A 22,619-nucleotide genomic window follows, 5' to 3' on the forward strand; every position below is an offset into this window, starting at 1 on the left:
ATGCTGAAAATTAGTTGCGGCAAACAGGTAGATGGGAACTTTCCTGGTATTTAAAGTACTTATCTAAAAAAGCCCAAATAACGAACTCTTTTCTGCTGAAATGAATTGCTGAACGTCTGCTACCGAAATCGGGCTACAAGTATTTTATCTCCTTCCGGATAAAGCATAAGTGAGGAACCAGCTAATTAAGTACTGTTGTACAATGTTTCAGTACGATAAGCCCGGTCGGACAAGCGGTGGATCAGAATCCACAAGATGTTCCCCAACACTTCCCGAGCACATTCATCCGAGAAGTGTTGCATATTTTAATGTTCTCCTGGTCCGTGCCACCGTGCCAACGGAACACAAGCAACAACAAAAAAACGATGGCAAACAAACGACTTGCACCTTCGCTCGACCGGTCAAGTCAATTCCGGTGCTGGTGCTCGTACACGGAAGCCTATCTTATCGGGGCCAACTCGTGACGCGTTCATGCATGGTCCGGTTCTGCTTCTGATCTCCGGTCGGGTAGCAGGCAGGCGTCGTCCTGATGCTGGAAGTGTTTCTTCTTGTGGCAAGAACCAAAAAAAAAAAACGAAAAGCAAAGCAGAACGGTAGACGAGAACGTTCCAAACAGACTGTAGCAGGGACGAAGTTTGCAAATGGCTTTGAACGAATGAGACACCAGGGCGAATAAAAAAAAACCGAGCGCAGCAAGATATATCCGGCGATGCTTGCGGAAGTGCTCGGTACTGGTGGGGTATAAAGTGCAAAAACAAGATGGAAAAGCGTTGGGTAAAAAGTATTGCATCCAGGGCCAGGAAGAGCTAATAACGTCAGCCATCGTCAGTCGGTTTCGATGCGGCACTTTGGTGCACCCGGTGCACCCGACGAACAATTCAACCGTGTGCATCACACACTACGGAAGCGACGACACCGTTCGCCGCATCTATGGATCACTGGCGGTTGACTCCGGACAACTTTCCGGTCCTGTGTGCATTACGAACATACGGGGGCCACACTCTCGCCGGTTGCGCAAGTAGCGTGGTGAAAAGTCCCACAGAAAAAAAGCATACCCGGCAGATACAGGCAGGTAAGTCACGGTGCGAAAACCACACATTGTCCTGCTTTTCCGTGCGAGATTCTGCATCCTGAGATCGTGTGCAGTTGAATAATCTTTTACTCTTATTTATTGTTTCCAGTGCTAAAATTGGGTTTTATGTGGTGGCAATAATTAAACAAGTTTCGGGCATTAAGTATAAAGTTTGCTAACATGCGATTGTCAGTTAGATGCGTCTTACATGTGTTTTTTTTTGTTCTGTGCGATCTTTCCAACTCAACACTCTAACGCCACAAGATGCCCTGCAGGCGTGTAATTAGCAGTTAGACCTGTTCTGTTTGCACCACAGAAGCCAAAACACACACAAAGACGCTGGCGCATGGCGCGGGTCGAATAAAAACGCCACCTACAAACAGACGGCACATACAGACACCCATCACGGCAATAGGTTTAGCTTTTTCCAGCTTTTAGTCACGGTTCGTTAACAAGTGGGTGTACGGTCGTCATGTCAACGTCATGGCATCGCATAGCCATGCCACCCTCCATAACCGTAAGCTTTTCAGGATGTGTAGCAAACGGAAATCACATCTCGCGCGAGTCACCATTCCATCCTTCGCGCTGGCAGGAAAGGAGATGCAAAGGCTGAAAGAAGTCAGCAGCATAAAAAAAACGGGCCCACCCGCCAGTTGATAAGTAAAAAGCCCTACCGCGATGATGAAGCACCCCTAAAGAACACGAAATGCAATTAGCTGCTGCACTCCGGTACAAAACGCACCAAATGGTGGAAAGGCACAAAAACCAACACAAAGTTCTAGTCGTATAATCTTATCATCCTGCCCGGCTACTGCTGCTGATGCTACCAGGACCACGGGCTAAGCCAAGGGAACAAGATGGGACGACAGAGGTTTTTTTTTGTTGTTGCTCCTGCCCAACTTGAGCTTCACTTTTCCGGTTGAGGTTGAGTGTCGGTGTCACACGGAGATAAAACTGTCACTTGCTGGTGTTTTGCTGGATTGGATGTAAAATGAATTGAGGTGCATTACTCGGGATGCAATCACCTCAGGGTGCAAACGGTGAAGCTGCAATGGCAAATCTCTTTTAAAGTTATTTAACATTATCTATACAGCTTTCCTGTCTGGATCTCCAGGAACATGGCTGGAGCTGCGTATCGAAGCACTAGCAGTTTTACAAACATACAAACACTCTCACGGAAGCAATATGTTTTAAGTACATTTACGCTCTTTCTAGCTTGTACAATTATTTACAAACAGAAGAATTGCTGCGTTCGAGAACTTGCCCGTGCCGGCTCCGTCTCCAGACGCAACGTATGAACACCGAGTGCAACACTTTCCGAGATGTTTATCGTGCAATTAACACTTCCAGTCTTAACCCATCACAAACCGCTTCGAAATGAGCAAAAGAAGTGGCCGGGATCGGGAAAGAATCGTAATTCTCCGGCACTTCTCCTGCAAATGCCAAGTGCTTATCGGATGTGGTTTTATCCTAAAATCTATTTCCCTCAGAGCGCCAACCACAAACACACCACAGGGGCGAAGTGCTCGGGAAAAGTTCGACGAACATAGCGCATAAGGGCCACCCGGGTACGTTGGACGACATGGGAGACCCAGACGGCAAGCGCAAAGCGTACGTTCTGATGGAACCGATGGTCCAGAGATACGGAAAGTTGGCAAATATTTGCCCTTTACATGATGCGCTCTGCTACCCCGTCTCGTGCCTGGAGTGCTTCTATCGGTGTTGGACTGGCAAAACGGAGTGGACACAATTCCGATAAAAGCTTGCGCGTTTCACTGCTGTCCGGATTCGGAAGTGGAGGTGATGATGATCCATCGTCCACGGTTCACTGGTGCAGATCAACTTTCTTCCGCAAACAGCTCCACCATCCAAAATCCCGGAACCGTGGTGGGCGGGAAGGACAATTTCATTTGCCCATAAGCGATGTTGGCTAGGTAGAACTTACAATCGGTCCAACCGATGCTCATCGCTCATCGGTGGTTCGGTCGTCAATTTCGTTTCCATTGCTCGAGTTAAATGGATTGGAAATGGCTCACACTACGACGGTCCGGGCATACAATTCTAAGCTTTAGGTTTCTTACGGGTGTGTGCACGACCGTCCCGTGTCCAAAGCGTCCTAGATATGGTACGGTGTACCGTACCACGGAACGAACGTTCCGTCGTGCGCGCTGATGCGATGATGAGAGTTGTCATGCGATGAGTGATGAGCCTTTTGCGTCCCAATGTTATCCCCGGCGCGTACAGAGCACCGTGGGTTTTCAATATCCCAATCCCACCATCAGCCCTGAGGGTTTGATTTAGTTCGTAGTTAGAAGAACCTATTTGGGCGACTTAGTTTTTCGTAGTACCCTCATGCTCGTACGTGTGTGCACCAGCAAAGCGGCCTATTAAGCGAGATATTTGAATGCCACGCAAACATATTCTAACGGATGTCGCCCGGAATAACCTCCCAACTGCTCCTGTTCCACTGCCGCAAGCATTAATGGATTGCGATAAACTGGGAGCAACTTCTGAGCACTGGTAGGTGGCACGTACGACCTCATCACGTTCCCCTAATAAGAGACACTTCAGTGACCACCGCTGCAAGGAGAAGACATCAATTAAAAGTTGTTGACATTCGCCATCACCGACGCCATCGGTTCGGTAGCCGGTTCAAGACCTCACAAAACGATGAGGGTTTGCTTAGGATGTCACAATCGAATGGATGAAGCCCTGCTTTGTCACCGGCTTTTATGAACCGTTTACGCGTGCTTGTGGCGGAAGAGTGTCTCAATCACATTGGAATCGAAATTGGAGTTTTGAATATTGTATGAATTGAGGTTCCATTGAGGGATTTGAAGATAAGAAAGGCTGCTACCCCGTATTATCGGTTTATTGATACAGTTTGTTATCACCTCAATAATTGTCTAGCATTTACCACCATTTCACACATTTCTTGAGCTATCTTAGTTCAAACATAATTCATCAAATCGATGATGATGAATAATGCGTTACCAAATATCAAATAACCGAAGATAAACCCGTGTTGCGCTACAATAAACGCACCTCTCTGTCAAGCACCGAAAAAAGCCAATAAGCCACATTTGTACTGCCTCCAGCAAACACACGCACAATCCTGCTCGGTAGCTAACCTTTTTTTGGTCGTGGTTTGAAAAATTTGGTAAGGCTCCGAAAAAAAAGCAGGGAACAACGCAAACATAGAAATTAGACCACGGTCCAACTCCAACTCGCCGGCAGGTGTTGATGTCGTAAAAAAAAAATGACGGTAAAGTAATTTAATTCACCCTACAAATAACGCGCCCGTCGGGCCTGGTAGAACACGCGTGAACAAACAGTCCCACGTGTCGGGTCCAAGATCACTTTCGGGATATCGTGGTGGCTCGGCGCTGACTCATTGCACACTTCCGGGCACTGATGATGTGTAATGGTCGATGCTAATGCCTGTCACCTCGCTGGCGGTTTCGTTGGCGGGTGGTTTTTATTACAACCTTCATCAAAAGGATGCTCAACCGGGAAGGAATGGTACGACCACAAAACACACGTGGGGAGGATGGCTTCGTATTTGCCAATGTTGTACATGTCAGCGCAAGGGGTGGCAATGGAAGGTATTTTTCCCGTTTTCGTGCTTATTTGATGTTGCCGATAACGATGGAAACAGCAGTATGGGTTTTATTTTTGTGGGTTGGTGGATCGTCCGCCACCAGGACATGGGTCGTCGATCTTATCTGGTGAGGTGATAGTTTAGGTTGGATTACTAAGGGTTTACCTTAATGAAAGGGTCCGCTCTACATTGCAGATTACAACGTAATAACAACCCCAAAAACTATGAATAGTTAATATGCAATCGTAATTGAATTAAACAACTAATGGCATCTTTTAAAAGCCCATTTCGACGCTATTATAAATATTATACGCTATGTTGACTTCGTTTCAAGCTATTCCTTCCGGGTACTGTTGAAAACCAGATGCTTTGGCTAACATTTTTAAACACTTCCTAATCAATCAATCGTATCCTGACATGAGTCAGCTGCACTTTTAGTTCGATTTCACTATTCACGATGAAAAAAAAGTATACATTTGTCATTGATTCACAACGAAAACACCTTTTGCACTTATTTTTAGGGGCACAAGTGCTTTACACCGTGTGCTTGACAGAATGTTGAAGAGCCCCACACAAAAAAAACCCTTCAAATGCACAACCTGCAACGTGTCCCACGAGATCAGTTATTACGCGGCAACCACTTTACCCTCCTGCAATTTTTCCCGCTGTCCTGCGTGCCTTATATTGTGTGAAGGAAAAAGAAATTTGTTTTCAGCTAGCGTGTGTGCGCACATGTGGCCGAAATCTGACACCGAGCCGTTTGATCGAGTTCTATCAGCGCTGTAAAACATCATGCACTACCATCATCAGATCGGGGATGGTGGTTGCGTCAAGCTTCGACATTCGATACATACCGTGCCCAGCCCAGGACACGAGCGTGCGTGAAAGTTTGTACAACTGTTGTTAACTCGGCAACACCTCTGTGCAGATGGGCATCACTCGATCTCGATCGAAAATCTTCGCAATCGTGAACAGTTAATACGATCTAGGTTAGAACATGAGCATTTAGGGTTTGCAAGCGGTAAGGGTAACTTGAGACTATGCTAGTGCTACTGATGTGACGCTTTTAGAGGTGTCATGTGGGTTAAAACATCAAACAAATCGACCAATAAAAAGAGTTCGTTAATAAAGAACCAATTTATACATATTTGGCTTATTCTCGATAATTCAATTACAATCGAGAGACTCTGAAGCACCTCGAAAGCCACCAGATTTCCGAAGCGTGCTGTTTACCTCATCACGCGGTGGAAACACTTGAAGAAAAGTTCATGCCGTTGATGCGACAACAATCAGCAGTACTTCAGCCGGCTGATCACCCTTAAATCTCGTCTAAACTCGGCCCAAAATGACCCCAACAAATTCCAGCATTGTTTGTTCGGTTAACTTCACTGAAGAAATAGATGTTTGTTTTGTTGCCTTGGATGTCCCATTTCCAGCACCCTCCAGGAATTCAATGTCCGCAAATCAATTAAAACAAGCACGCTCGCTCTTTACCTTCAATTCGAAACCGTTCTCCAAAGCACCTCGCCGGGTCGGGTTTTCCAATTTCTTTCGTGGAAATCGCAAACTTCCCGAACAGCTTTCGGGCAGTTTTGAGTGGTACAAAGTCCTTGTGCGGGAAAACGGATGGAATGAGGTTTTGGGTTTTCCGGGTGAGTTTTATTTGCCTAAAGGATAATCGAATTTACAACTAGTGGACCCTAGGCGGTGGAGCTGATGATGGAGCCATAAGCGCATGGGTCAATGAGCATTCAGTTCTGGGTGAGAAATGGAATCAACCCGACCGAGTCCGGGAAGTATTGCGAGGCATTCTCGAAAGTGAAGTGTTTTCGAAGGAAGTTTTCACCGGTTACGAACTATTGTTGTGGATAACTGTTGAAATCTTTAAATTTTTCCCTGTTAGTTATGTCCAACACTGGTGTTCCTGTTCCTGTTCCTGTTCCTGTTCAGTGAGACTTGAACAATCAAATGAGTTCGGTGGGATCTCTGAGCAATCAAATTAGTTCAAGGATTCTGTTTGTAATGCAAAAAAACTTTTTAAGAGTCTCCAGTTTTTTAAAAGAAGCTTTTTTTTCGCTGATGACAGTGCTGCATGCCTGTACAGCACAAAGCAACTGCATAAACTAGGTCACTTTTCACACAACATAAAACACACTTCCCAACCGCCCCGGAGCGCTTGTTATAAGACTAAAGAGGCAAACCATAGCGCATAACAAAAAGGAAAACATATGTTTTGATGTTTTCAAATCAAATCCATTCAACCACGGCATTTGCATTTTCCGACCTCAAACGTTTGGCCTCTGTTCGGGGTTTTCCCGGCACTCCGCCGGCCACCATTCCCCGGAACCGGATGGCTCAACAAGCGAACCCGGGGGGGGGGGGGAAGAAAAAAAAAAGCGTAAACGTAATATCCTCTCTAAATGCAAAGCGTACCAACGCCAACGTTCGTCACACGTTCGTTGTCGTTGCTGGTTGCAAAAACCCAGTAAGGACTTCCCTCTGATGAAGCCACACACGGTGCTTGATTTACATTTGATGGCACTGTTTGTTCGGCCCTGTCTCCCGCAGTGCCACTTGGCCTTATTTTTCTGTCATTGCACTGCTCGGGCGAAGCCTTTCCTGTCCATTTTTATTCCCCGTCCTCTTCAATTGCAACGGTTTGCTATTTGTTCAGTGCATATCCTCCGAGATGCATTGCTAGTTTTGTTGCTACCGGTCGAGGCCGTCTTGGCGTGGTCGTCGCAGAAAGAAAGGGGTTTGTGCAGCATTATTTACTCTTCCGTACACCGTAGGACACGTATTTGTAGATTTCACCATGGCGAAAAGCGTACTGCTTTATCTAGGTTTGTCTGTTTTGTATTAGCGAGGAAATGTTTCCGTGACAAAATGTGGAGCTTCTTTAATCTACACACCATCTGTAGCAACTTGTTTCAAGTAGGAACGGTAAAATGGAGAAAAGAAGTTGACTTTTATCTGTCAAACTTTGACTTCTGTTTGGAGTCCCAAAGTTGGAATACCGTTCAAATAGTTTGAGGTCTTTGGAATCCCTTAAACTTCAAGATTTCCTCATTCATTTCTCTTTATTTTCAATCCCATTATTCAAATAAAACGATGATGTTTTTTTCCCGATCAATCGATCGTTATTTGGATAGGTGAAAAGTCATTTAAAAAAAACAATGATTGCATTTGCATACGTCACCGTCAGAACATCACCAGCAGCTGTACATCGTTGCACCGTTTGGCAGTGCATTGTCTTTTTACGAACTTTTCACAACCGTTATTTCCACATCATTACGACTCTCGCTTTTCACGGGCACCGTTCTAACGTTTCGCGTGGTCTGTTTCCAGACTTTCACTCCGTGCGCGTTCAAAAGAGGGAAAGCAAATTTATTTAACAAAAAAAAAACATGTTAAAGGAGACAGAACTAACCCCTGGAGCCTAGCACCAAGGGTGCCATGGTGTAGGAACGTCCCCAACCAAAAATGCTAAAGACACTGAATGCGTGCGATGCGGCCAACGTTTAACAAATATTTAAAATTTTAATGAACCGGTGGTGGAATCAACAACCGTTGTCGTTTGTTTTTTCACTGCCTGCCGTTAGGGTCTCTTCCGGTGGTCGCACGTGGTACGTGTAAAAAAACCTTGAAAAATTGGATCTTTGCCTGGGGACGATTTTGAATATCGGGCCCAGAATGGTGATGAAAACATCTAATTGATGGCCACCGTGAGGGGGATTGTTTCGGGTGCACACATAATAAGGATCCTTGAAAAAATTATCCCTCACAATTTCTAAATGAGAACAAGATGTCTCATTTCTTCAAGAAAAAAAAACACCTACCGTACTCGCTATCACCTTACTGCGTAAACATTGTCCGTGCGCTGGTAGCGGTCTGTCGGTACCATTAAAGCTTCACACACGCAGTCTCGGTCGAGACGAAGGAAGTCACGAGTCTTCCGATGCCTTAAATCGTGCCACCCCTTGTTTGCGAGCTGAAAAGGAAAGTTGGTGCAGAGATGTACTTCAGAAGGCTCGTCTATAAAAACACGACATGATAGTGAGTGCTCTGAAAAGTACCGCCAACATCATGGGAGGGCTAAGTAGCCGCGTTTTTAGAGTAAATTAAATAAAAAAAATTGTTGGAAAACCAAACAAAACCCAACGCCCGTATGGGTGGGTGTTACATTTTGGGCCAAAAAAGGGGCCCACGGGTGGAGGGTGTTTATCAATCATCAAATTCATGCTTATGCTCCACCTGGGAGCCAGTCTGCATCGACCAGCACCTGGTGTCTCAAGTGTACAGACCTGGTGAAGCTGTCAAAAAATGGATGATTCACACGAAACACGCACCGAATATGATACCGATTAATTAAGATAAGAGATTAGAGATCATCTCAAGTGGGTGGAAGTGAAGGGTGGGTGAGAAAATACGCAACAAACCACAAATGAAATTGGCCACAGCGTTCCACAGAGAGTGGAGTGGAGCGGCATCCGGTAGATATCATAGCACACTTTCCGCAAGAGGCAAGCAACGCGATGTTATCATTAATGGTTCATGGAAAAGTAAGCAGGCCGGGGAGCAAAATCGAGCTCGGTTCGCACCATAATGGACGGCCATTTGTTACGCGGGCGCAACATTATTGTTGGCCAGCAAAAGCTTTTAGCAAAATATCGTCGCCTTTCGGATGGTTTGTGTGAGCTTTCCCGGCTTAGTTAGGAATGTCGAATAAAAAGCGAGGATAAATAGTACAGCACCTTCAACAGCTACACCGAATGGTCATGTCTCGCTTAAGATAGGAATTAGTATTCACACGGCTGGTAGATAATATTTAATATTGGACATTTCGAAGGGAGTCGATGTAAGGACAGAGACACTTTCCCTTTAAGTGAACGATATAATGGATGTTTTCTATTAAGTCATTGCACAACTACATCTTATGGTATGGGTTGAGTGAAAAATATAGCATGAAAATTGTATTTCCTACTTATACGAAAAACACGGTTACTTATCAACAAAATCAGTTGCATTAACAATTCTAAACTAAAATGAACCAAACTTATTTAAAAACGATTCAAAGGTAACTAAATTCAAGACCTTTGACTTCGTTTCGCTAGTCTACGGTGTGGTATTTTAATGACTGTTAACGAGGCATACGAATGAACAATTGCCCCACAAGGTGACATTGTTGAAAAAACGAGAACAAACATCAAAATAAAACATACAATTCGCCTCTAAAGTATAAAAGGCACCTCAAGCACATACATTAAATTAAGTGAAAAGCCCAATACCAAACGGAAATAAAAGATTCACACGAATTGACAGCATTTTGACAGCATTGAGTTGGATCGTCAAACACGTCAACCCAACGGAAGAATAATTTAGTTTGAAATAATTTAAAGAAAAAATACGTTAATTAATCAAGTTATATCATCATTTAATGAGTCAATGCCGTCGTTATGCAAAATCTAAATTTAAATACCATTTCACTGCATACAAAAACCGGCCGGTAAATTGACAGCATAAACATGCGTTTTTTTCTCCCCAGAGCGAACAACGAAAATGTGAGAGAGCATGATTTTCATCTCAACAAGTTTTGATTTGTTCCTTTTGGCCAGAGAGAGAGCATACGGGAAATTGATACAGGGTTGGAGATAGTGAGAATGTCAATAGTTGAATACTTTATTCAAACGACGGCTTGCTTTAAAGACCAAAAAATTAATTTCCCATGCAGATTGTTAAATACCTTTAAATTTCTAATTAAAGCCCTGAAAAAGTTCAAAATTCTGTTCAAAACTCGATTTTTGTTAAACGCCAACAAAATAGTCGACGAACCCTGCCAATTCTTTTCCCTCTCTGTCTTTTCGTACACAACAAGTTGTTTTGGGAGAGAAAAGTGTGCGTTTCTCTCACACTCGCTATCTCACGCGTGCAGGCTGCAGCCCAACAACACGACGCACCAGCCGACGTATAGACAGTCACTAATGCAACGTCTCTCCGTGCGCGTGTGTGCTTCAGCCTTTCGAGTTTATTCCGGCGTCAGGTTCCGCGAAAGCAGTCCGTACGAGTCTTTCGGTTGCCCAATGTTTACGCGTGCACCGCAAAGTGCGTACAAGTGTTTAATCGTTTTGTTCATCTGCAAAACAAGGTGCATTTAGAAGAAGAATAGGTCGAAATAGTACAACGCTATTAAGACGACTCGCAGTGTCGGTGATCATTTTATTCCGGTGCATGTAAACAAAAATGGAGTCACAATGTTGTGCTAATAGCCGTGAGCAAAAATGAAAAATATAGCGTGTGATCTTGTGGCGTGAAGTGAAACAGATGAGTGAATAGCGCTGCTAATAGTGTTGTGTGCGTGTTCTGGTGAATAGATTTCAACAAAGGCATTCGTAGAATGATCCAGTTTTGAGTGAGCAGTGATCGTTTCCAGAGAATCAATCCGCTGTCAACGCTGTTAACTGTCCAACTGGAGGTCGTCTTGCCGGTCATAATTTGATCAATTATCTTTGGAAAGCTGCCTCTTGTTTTACTGCGGGTTTTGATCCCGAGAAACAAGCGTCTTGCGAGGTGTATATTTACATCAACTCCCGCGTGTACAGGTCAGTTGCACGGGCGAAAATCGGTGATGATGTGTTAAGTGGCCCCGTGTGCGTGCGTTAAAATACGGAGCGTGCAAGAAGCGAAACAGAAGAGTGTAGTGAGAGGAAGCAAAAATTAAGGCAACAAAAATACAAAACCAAAACCCCCAAAAACGTGTACGAAAGTGAGGCAAAAAGCAAAATCACGAAGTAGGCGCAGTCGCTGGGAAACGAGCAGAAAGAAAAGCGCGTACAACGATTGCTGCTGTGGTGAGGAAGAAAAAAAGTAAGGCAAGCGCATATCGAGATACAAAAAAAAAAACAGCATAAGAATACTTGTGAATAGTGGAGCAGCGGAAAAGAAAAGCGGCCAGAAAGGAAGACCAGCAAAGGAAAGAGTTTAAAACTCCCTCCCCCGGACAACCCTGAGCAGAATGACGAATTTATGTGTTTACGTTGGATTACTGCTGTCCCTGCTGGTGGCGGCCGGCGAGGCTCATCTAAATCTGTTCCTCAACGTGATCGAAGTCCAGAGATTGCTAGGTAAGTTTTTCCATTCCTGTCTTGCTTTGGCCAGAGTTTTCCCCCGGCACGTGAAAAACAGTTTGCAGTACACTTATTTTAGAACGTCGTTTTTACACCACAACAAGTAACCACCGCTTGTTCTCGGTTGTTGAAGTTGTCTTGGAATTGTATACGGTACCTTGCCGGAAGTGAGCCTTTTTGTTGAAACTTCCTGAAACTCGCAATGCAGCACAGGTCGAGCGTGTTGGTACATGATTTACCGCAAATGCCAGGGGTTTGAACGAGCTAAAAATCACCTCAGTACAGTACTAAATGTTTCCCAACAATGCCCGCCGCGAGTTAAAACGGGCCGGGGAGTATAACTCCCGAACTCCCGGAAGACACGCGCACCTGAAGGAATACTCCAACCGCGGCGTGATATTGTTTATTCAACGTCAACGTTGTGAGATGCTTTCGCCAACCTATGGTACACCTTTCAACCTCTGCTTTAAACCTTGCCGAGCGGCTGGGAATTTGGGGAAACCTTTGTCTCTAGTGGTGACGTATGCCGGCATTGCTGTCAAGTGTCCTGACAACTGGTTTGGGAAAAGCGAAACAACACCGAAACCATTTGACGTTTCCAGGTCGCGTGTGCTACGAGATGCTCCAAACAATGTTTTCGAACAGGGAAATGATTTCAATTCCCTGTTCGCGTGGGGCTAATGATGATCGGTATCGGTAGTGATGACACTGGGCGTAGGGAACAAAACATATGGAGTTGGATGTAACTTTAGTTAACAAGATGTCGGAGCGGGTGATATGTGTGATTCTTGGCGGCGGACCGACTTGTATGTCTTCGCTTGTAAATTGGAAAACCTTCTAAGAATTCACCAACAGGACTTGTAGAAATCAATTAAAAGTTTAAAACTTATTGAACATCTTTAAGACATCCGTTACGCCCCCTATATCGTTGAATCAGACATTTGGACCTTTGGCCAGTAGCTTATGCCTTCCGGAGCCAATTCCTTTGTCAGATTTTTTATGTCTTTCTTGATAAAGCATATCTTTTCAATCAACAATGATGTTATTTTCCCGCTTTCCATGCTTTATGAATAACACCCGGAACGAATTAACTTTTTCGCCTGTGACAGAAAACAAAGCCCAAACCCCCCCGTTAGCGTAAGCTGATTGCACACAAAAAAAAAACATGAGAAAACGGTGTTGTGTAAACAAAGCAAAACGGAGCCCATCGTTTTTATCCTTACAGCCCACCCACAAGCGGATGGAAAACCGGTGGCAATGCAGAGCAAAGTGCCGCCCGTGCCGACTCACGATGACAGGGCGCATTTATTCGATGCTAATCATCATCCTTTTTTGCTTCTCGCTGATTAGAAAACACTCGCACTCCCGCACGCGCTTCCCGATCCGTTCCGGTTGCCCGGAGGGTGACGGTCGGAACAATACGGTTCCATGGGACTCGCTCACCGGATCCTCTCACCTTCACGTTCTTCTATTCATCAATTCGGAACCAGGATGCTTTTCCTAATGAATCTATTCTTCTCCCAACCATCACAACCGTATTCGAGTTGCTGATCTTGTTGGCTAATGATTGAAGGACGCGTTTTAACGCTTTTTTTTCTTTCTGGTTTATTCCTTCCCGAAAAATCCGTCTCCTCATTGAGTGATTTTGTGCTGTTGAAATGAAATGACGGTTTTCCGGTTTTTCCTGACCTTAGACCACCGATCCGGCTTCCTATTTTTTCCTTCTGCATTTCGATCTGGTCTAGTTAGCATCATCACCCAAGAGAAGGAAAAAAATAAACTTTACGAAAAGGTGACAGAACACCAAATAATCCAAAACCCATTCGAATAATCCATAGTGAGAAGGTACTGAAGAAAAAAAAAAACACCCATATATCCACAAATTTCCCGAACGCCCGGGGTGGTAATGTCCAGCTTTGAATCTTTTTAGGCTTCACTGATCGTCTACACAGACACAATCAGAAGTGTTCGAAAGGTACCTTTTCCTTTTGGTTAGAAAATAGGCAAGCAGTGTATAGTGCGCATTGAATGGCGCAGTCCCAACGTAACTCACCTTTCTCTTCTTATCTCTACCTGAACCGATGTGTACCATATCCCTTCAATGGACGACCTGCAATCCACCGATCCGATCCTTCTTGTGTGCTACGTGTTATAAATCAATTAAAGAACTTTTCATCGGTGGCCCTTCCCTGTCACCTACCTGACGCAAAAAACCTCGCTCTCGGTGTGCTATACGTCTTGCTCGGATTACACGGTCCTAGTTCCGTGTGCAGGGCCTGGCAGGTACACCCCCGGTGTTGGCAGGACACTCGAGGAAACTTTTTTTTTCCATTCCTTCCACCCAAAATCCAATCGACAGGAAAGCCCACACTGACAGGTTAAATATTGACTGTCTCCTCGGGTCTTCAACCCCTCTCGCAAACCCCTTTCTCGGCCTTTCCCTCGGTACCGTAGGCGGTTCAGATCATTATCACTGCGTCACCGATAGTTCTTCACGAGGAAGAAGGGCAAACCCATCTAGGGCCGGTCCTTCCCGGGGACACACCAAAAAGGTATTCCTCTTCGGGTGTCTATGGGATGGACAGGTAACAAAACTCCTCATCCACCACCGCACGTTTTGTTATCCATGGTCAGCGGCGTTTGTTGATTTTACTCCCATCCCATTTCCAACATGATTGCGTTGGGTTTCCTGGATGGGACACTTTGCGTTTCTTTTTTTTTGTTTTCGGTTTTCCGTTTGCCACAAAATCCGTCGAAAATCTGTTTTATGAAAACATGACAAAACCAAACTCATATAATCATCAACATCCACCCCCTTGTCTCGCATACACTTTCCGTTCCCCCTATGGGACCGCGCTGGAAGTTGTGGAGTTCTTTTAGCCGCAGGTCCATGCGTGTACATCGCACATCGGAATCGAAGGATCCGGTTTGTATTATACAGCGTTTAAGGACAAACTTTTTGTAACATTTTGCCATCCCGTGTCCCGTAGCGGACCGGACGACAATAGTTTGCTTTTCTCACCAGATCTCCCAACAGTGTGCCTTTACATCGCACGGTAAATATTTCGATGTAAGCATAAGTAGGTTGGCTAAACTTTGTTTACCTTCCTTATAGCCTGCGTGCTCTTTGTATAGAAGCTGATTTTTATGTTGTTTATTTTTATTTCACATCCCTGCCCATCCCTACGGCATTCTGGTCACTGTAGTGTGGTAAGGTAAAACCTGCATCCAACAATCGGTTCTGATGTTTGGATGGGTGGGTCACACTAGGAGCAAGTTGTTGAGGAAATGTTTGTCCATGAATGAAGTTTCACTTAATATCCCTAGCCTGAAGGGAGTTGTCGTGCTTGCGAATAAAAACTTTTCCATCCCAATCGAAGTAGGACGTTTCGGTTTAACGAACCAGATCCTCAGTTCGAAGTAATCGAACTAGGTTACAAGTGAACACCTAATCGAATGTATTATTACAACTCTACCAAAACTTCAAAGTTATCATTGTGTATTCACTAAAAATTGGAATCATACCTTCTATTCAAGCGTGAATTTGATTGTTAAGCTCCCTTTTTTTTTGGTGGTGTATTTTTGTTATCATATTGACAAGAAAAAAAAAATTATGTCACTCAAAGTATCACGCAGCCAACTGGACACAATATTATCACACTTGCGTGAGTGTGTCGTTTCTGTCTCGCGGGTGCCATTAAACGCACCGCATAAACATTCAAATCTAGTTCCTGTAAGCTTTGCTTAGAACAAATGTTGCCTGACGGTGTAGGAATGGCGTTTAATCATGCTCTTTTTTGTTACACTCCCTTATTGAGAAATCTTATCTCACCCTGACCTCGAACCCATCAACTGACACTTGAAGCAATTTTTTGCCCGATCGTGTTCGGACTTGGTCCAATGTTTACAACAGTAGCACAGTACAGCAGCGGCGTGTGTCATTCGTTATCGACGGGGTCGCTCCACTATCGGAACTGGCGCGGAAGCCATTAAACTTCCACGTCTACGGCTGCTGGTGCTGGTCAGGCTCTAACGAATGATGTTTACATTTTCCACTAATTGCCAACGTTACCCACCACCAAGCCCGTCATATCCCGTGCCAACAGGAGCGCTCGAAGAATGGGCGAAAAATGTTCGAAACTATTCGCGGCATGAATTTTAATTTGTGCGACCATCACGAACGTGGTCTTCTTAAAGAATTCCCAACCGGTGGATTCAGGACACTGATGCGAATCTCCGGGTTTGTACCGGATTGTAATGCTGCTGGTCTTAACTTTCCTGGCCAGAATCAATCAGCGTGAGAGCAACATGTTTTCAACCGATTCTGGCCCGTTTGGAGACACACCTGACTATCCCTTAAATAGTCCCGACGATCTTAAACCACGTCCAAATCGACACCAGAACAATATAACTTTTGCGCACTTGTCCATCAGATGGACTCGGTGGCCGTGCGAGTTTGGAAAATGAAACAAAAACAAAAACGCCACGGAATTCCAAAAGCGGAAGGTCCTAATTAAATTCCGTGCATGCTCGGAACGTTGGGACCGAGAACGATTGTGGACGTACCAGCGTTTTATCTTTCGGCAACTGTCAGATTTTCCAAATGCCAACCATAGCGATCACATTTTGCCGTCCGATCGAGTCGTGTAAAGTTTTTTTGCTGTTGTCAATTTCTTCCTTACAATTAAGAATGCAACGTCCACGTTGTCACCTTGTTTTCCAAGTACAGCAACGATGGCGAGCACATTTTCCATCAAACTAAACTGGAGTAGAGACTGGAGTGGTAAATAATACATGAAGAACAGCAAGCAACGCACGATGTCGCGTTTTTTATGGATTTTTTGAAAGACACTCCAGAAATGTAGCACTGCCCCCGCCAAGTGTATCCGCTTCTTCAATCCTGTTTAGACGAGCCGACGTTCCACGATCCGAAGCGACCGAACGCATTATGAATTCAATTCGTTACAGATCGATCCGGTCTGGTATGGAATTGGTTTTGTTGGCAAAACACAGCAAAAAAAAACTGGTACCGAACCGATGCTTCAACGGCACGCAGAATGATGAACCGTTTTTGGTCAAAACTTGACAGCAATAAGCGATGATGAGCGACAAGGGGCAGCCTTCTGTATTGCCGGGGTACGGTCGCCGTTTTATGCCGCTTCGTCTCCACAAGGATAAGAGATGTTGAATTTATATGGCCTATTAAAGAATGTGGTGTAGCGTCTAGTTGGGGTTACGTGGAATATTTTATGCTGTGCTGGCTTCTTTAAAAGGTGTATTTTGTGCCATTTCCTTCGGAGAACGATCCGTTTGAACCGTCTTAAGGAAACGTCGATCGCACCTATACTTAATTGTGATGGAAATGTTTATAGAATACGAAATGAATTCGTGTCGATAGGTGTGTTAAATGAGCCAAGCATGTACAATACTCACAAGAAGTATGGGGTTGACGTACAGCTTATTAGCGAATCCTCTTCGCATGCTCTCCAAACTGGAACACTATGGTAGAGAAAAGGTCCATCCACATTATTTCCCTGGAAGATAAGCTGAACGATGAAGAAATAATTCAAACGAACAATGACACCATGCTGCTGCCTTCCGGACTATGTCATAATTCAACGCTCATTATTACTGTTTATCTCTGGCACGGCACGGAAACAAAAACCCTTTTACCCATTGCCCGCCATTAGTGGAGCAAAAAAAAAAGAGGAGAATTATTGTCGTCTACATGAGGTGATATCATCCCGCAGCACCCCACACAGCAAAGGCGTGAATAGAGGCCATCTCCATTTGCTTTTACCTCGGTACGGCTTTTCCCCGGAGGCGGTTAAGCACGATCGATCCCACTGATTGAGCCATTGAGGGAACGACACAGCATCCCAGAATCGCTCCCTCCCAACACCAACTGGAAGGCGTTGTACAAATAACCGTAAATTCTTACTATATCGCACAGCGTACCACAACCAGACATTCCATGACGGGGATTATCGTAACAAATGTGTCAGTTTAGTACAATGCGCCCCGAATTGCTAGAGCATTTAAAGTTCCCGAACGTTGACTTCTGCTTGGGTGTGAAGAAGAGCAGGGAGTTCCATTTCCAATCACCCAGACACGGAGAAAAGTGTGGTTAGGTACCGCGCCCAACTTAACCGGGCCTTCGAATGGCGCTTGGGAAGAGGATATCTTGCCTGGCGGATAGACAACTTGTCGACACTCCCGTCAATTCCCGGCGGTTGCTACACGAGAATCTACAACTTCCCCTTGCTCCGAACCTGCTCCGGGCGGCTATTATAACCACAAAAATATGGCTCCCCAAAATTATGAACGTATGGACCAAGCCGCCCAGAATACCCCCCAAAAAAAAAAGAGTTGGCATTTTGTTTACTCTAACCCGATATCCGGTCGGATCCGGGGGGACCAATTTTTGTGGAGTTGATCGACCGTATGTCATAAGCGTTTATTGTACGGCGGCAGTTGCTGATGGTTGGCCACGATTATTGGTTGCGCGCTTTGCACCGATGTGCCACCGTGTTCACAGCCAGTGGCAATATGCAAGACACGAACAGCCTCAAAAAGAAGCAGGCAACATTCGTATATCTATATCCAGACGTTTTATGGGATCTCCGTCAACCTAAAATTGCCACCGGCAGGCCATTCTCCATTAATGGCGATGATGTATTGCAATCGGTTTTTGGGTGCAGGAAGAATATATCTCCCAAAACCCCATTCTTCAACGCCCGTCAGGAAAATATGGATCCAAATTATGCTCCACAATCATTCCAATGCAGTTGAGTTAGAATAATGAAGTAGATCGGAATATATCTTTTTTGACTAAAGTAACATGCTAACAACTGGCCGAAATCTTACCGACTGATGCTACTGGTTGCATCATTTTAACTATTGTTTTCTCAAGTGGTTTATGGAGGTTGATCATTTTCACACCATATAATACTGGTCCGTTCCGAAGAACCGGAACGTGTGTGCATCATGGCTTTCGTTGCGTTCGCGTTTGTTAGTTTAGCCCTCCCTGGTAGGTTTGTTTTATGTGTCGAGCGCTACAACCGTAGCCGTTTGGTTCGTTTTGTTGGACAAATAGACGGACGGCAGCAGCCATACACGCAGTTCTCCAGCATTTGGTCCGACAGTGCACCGTTGCGAGATCCGGAGAGGTAGATACACAGAACCCGCATCAACCCGAGACATGGCGGTGTTCGAAACATGGGGCAAAACGCTGCATTGAACCATTCGACTAATATCGAAGAATTTCCGTACGGTCGTCTCCGGTCCAAGTAAATAAAACCGCGCGTGTAGACGTGGAAGTATGTTTGTCCAGTTTTACCGTGTGTCTTCCTGTGGAATCTGAACCCGGCCCAACCTCGGGCCGCGGGCCACGCCAGCGATCATCAGCCGGAGAATTTGTTGAACCATCAAATGACTTCCGAATATTTGGACACGGATGCTGTTAATGTTGTTGATGTTTTCTTAACGGTTCGATGCGCGCATGGCGCGATGGCAAGACATTCTCACGTTACTCTCGCCCCAGAAAGTCATGTTTTCCACCGGAACAGATGATGCACTGCGCCACGTGCAGCGTTCTGCGATATGTTCTGTTTAAGCCTTTGAGAGCGTCTCAAACCTTTTGGAACTTCAAGTTGGAACCATGCTTGTGCAATGTTTGAAACAGAAGATAGGTGAATTGTTTTCAAGGAAATGGAACATATTATCTCGTGTGCTGGCTTAATATTTACTATAATCTGACCCGAAGCTGCTGATCCCTTATACGCACGTGAGCAGTTTGTTTGAATAATATCGTCATTCGACCGGGCCATCCTGTCTGGAGAAATTCGATTATGGATATGTGCTGAATTTTCAAGTGGATATCGATCTTACGGATAAAATATTGGAACATTTTAATGTCTAACCCTTATAACATGTTTTTCTTGCATTATCCAAATGGAAAACGTTCCTGGATTCATTTCGCTATTGTTTTTTTTTATTGTATCTCAGCCCATTCGAGAAAAGGTCGTGCAAAATAAAATAAAAACAAACCCCGAATGCCATCAACTTGAGGGCCCCGAAATGTGGGGCTTAGCCTGTTGCCTTCCCTTTGAATTGTGGGGGGCTTTAGCCCCGAAACCTCTATGCAGCCGTAAATCATCACTTGGCCACAATACCGGGCCGAGGAACAATTCGCTCCTTGGTAAACCTTGGTGACCTTTTCTGCCCCTTCTTTGGCCTCTCAGGTTTTACCGCCAAACCCAAACGCCGTTGTTACTCCAATTTTTTTTTGGCTCCCTTTTACTCCGCAACACATGCATGAATGATCCCGGACCGGTTTGTATTCGTTGATCTATGCGTTTTATGGCTACTCCCGAGTGTATACCGTCGGAATCTTCCTCCGTCCGGGTTCAGGAATCACATGCTCACGAGAACTTGCGTAGAATTCCTTTATTTTACATTCGACTCTGCTTTCGGTTTCGTCGCAAGCTATCGCTATTGGCTATCCACCCAGGAGTTCTTGCCTCTTGCTTGGACGGGCTCTGTAGCTCCTCTTGCGTACGATGGGATGCAAGCTGCACCCGGACAGGACAGGTCTGCATGCTGTGTACCGGAATCCAGCTTCTAACCCGTGATGATCGCTGCGCGCTAAAACCGGGTCCCCGGTTTTGGAAGAGCATAAAAATTTAATAACGAAGTCATAAATTAAAATTTTATTGCTTTTAATTGTTTTGTGTTTGCGTACGAGTCAGCGAAGGTTAGACGGTTGAAAACGAAACAACAAAACACAGACGCACACACACAGACACACCGTCTAAGGCGAAGGATGTGGAAACACAACACGGGGGAAGAAAAACTCGCCCCATCTACGGTCCAATTGCATTGTCCATGATCGTGCAATCGTTGTTACGTTTTTATGAGCATTTGTTTTTCGGCTGCCTCCCGTGAAGGAAACGTACCGTTTATTGTTGTGTAGTTATTTCTACGATCGTACGCTTTTCCATGTAACTGTGCTGGAATTTATGCGATCGGGCGCGTTAGGTAAACACTGAACGCACTGGCCGTGCTTGTCGCAAGTTTTATTTTCCACAATTTTATCTTTTAATTTTATTTTTGATTGTTTTACGCTTCATTGGCTTGCTAGGTCTTTCGGTTTTAGAATCGCGATCCTCTTTTTCCTTCAATTTATTCGAATCAGCTATTGAGGAGGAAGAGTTTTTCCAAGGATCTTTTATAGCTTTATGGACACTGAGTAATATTATTCCAATTGTTTCTATTCCTTTTGTGGGTGTAATAAAATTGATTGTGAATAATGATGGTAATAAATTCTATTGCACCAGTGGCGATTCTCTTTCAACCGTGGGGAATCATGAGTACCTTTGATGATTACCTGTCAATCATTTTGTGTACTTCTCCAAATTCATTCATTTCTTCAATAGATAATAATTTATTTTGTAACATTTTATCAATTTGTTGTATTTATTTTATCATTTATGTAACATCACCAAGTTCTCGATTTCCAAAAAAAGAGGGGCTCCTGCGCCTTTATAAGCCTCTTGGACATTTATCGGGAACATTTTATCCGTTACACATTTTCGGCAGTTCGAACGGCAGAAAAAAACTTACATCATTAATCATCGTAACCGAATTTAAAATTTGGCCCTCCCGTCTCACTGTCCCTTCGGTAAAAGGCACGCAAATAAAATCTCCTTCGAGAAATTCCGCAGCACCAGTTCGCATGAACTGTTACAGGGGCTTTTCACCGACGGAAATTTTGTGTTCCGACATGATAGTCGGTGACAAAAAGTTTTCCCAAATGGTCGGTGGAAATTTTATAATTAGACTACTAGTGATACCGTACGGGAGGGTCTCTCGCAGGGTGATGCCACCACGCCAACTTGTTTTCTCCCTTGCGCGCTGTGGAACTATGGTTTCCCTAGGGATGGAAAAGTTTCGCGACATTCAAACTCAGTTTAATATCACTTGCGTCCCAGTGAGTGATGAATTTAATTATGCAAGGTACATAGATTTCCGATCAACGTTTTGGGGGTGTTTTGGTCGAACGAATGGTCTTAACACGAAAATTATATGCTTTTAAAAGTTGCTCCTTCGCCGGGCGATGGGAAGGAAATGGAAAAATTGTGCACATCCCTTTGAACAGCATGGCGAAATGCTATTAAAGTTAAAATTCCCTCTATTGTGTTCGGTGAATCGAGTAAAGAATGCTTCTTCCGCAACAAGGAGACATTTTCCGGGACGGTGCGTCCCGTACCAGGTCGGATGTTTCGTGCTTTGTCGCAAGACACTATCAATGCATCCTTCAGTTCGCATCAATTTCATAGCCAGTCGTTTCCGCTGCCGACAACTACCAACAACGCGCTACTGTTTGCCTTTCGACGGATGGTACGAATGAATAAAAAAAAATGAAGGATGCAGTTTTCGTCCTTAGAAGTCAAGCGATTGTGTGCTGCCATTCGGCGCACAACTTGTGCTACAGGATGTGAACACCGTACATCTAGGCCAGGACGCCACACATTCGCCTGCGGGCAAAGAAAAGCAAAATTCCTAAACAGCGCAATGGGGGAAAAGAAGCTGTTCGCTATCGCAGAAAATGAGTGAACACCAAATTGAACCAAACCGGAAGATCAAAATCGCTTTACACCGCTACTCGTCAAAGTCATCCTTCCCTTTTTTTTACAAATCGGCTCGGTCGCGTTGCCGGTGACACGCCACACACCGTGCCTTCCAGCGGTGGTCTCGCATTGTAAATGGAATATGCGGGAAAAACCGTGCCAGAATATTGTTGATTCAATTATTCGCTATT

The 22,619-nt window shown here is 44.7% G+C and overlaps 1 protein-coding gene across 1 annotated transcript in view; it reads left to right on the forward strand.

Annotated features, from left to right (window-relative positions):
• The first annotated feature begins 11,685 nt into the window (after positions 1-11,685).
• Positions 11,686-22,619, forward strand: part of LOC128710849 (tyrosine-protein kinase Dnt-like) — an 83,445-nt gene continuing 72,511 nt past the window's right edge. Inside the window, exon 1 of the mRNA XM_053805704.1 lies at positions 11,686-11,794. Within this exon, the coding sequence (XP_053661679.1) occupies positions 11,686-11,794 (109 nt within the window). The remainder of the gene's footprint in view (positions 11,795-22,619) is intronic.

This window comes from Anopheles marshallii, chromosome 3 (genome assembly GCF_943734725.1).
Source record: "Anopheles marshallii chromosome 3, idAnoMarsDA_429_01, whole genome shotgun sequence".
In the NCBI taxonomy this organism is placed as follows: Eukaryota; Metazoa; Arthropoda; class Insecta; order Diptera; family Culicidae; genus Anopheles; species Anopheles marshallii.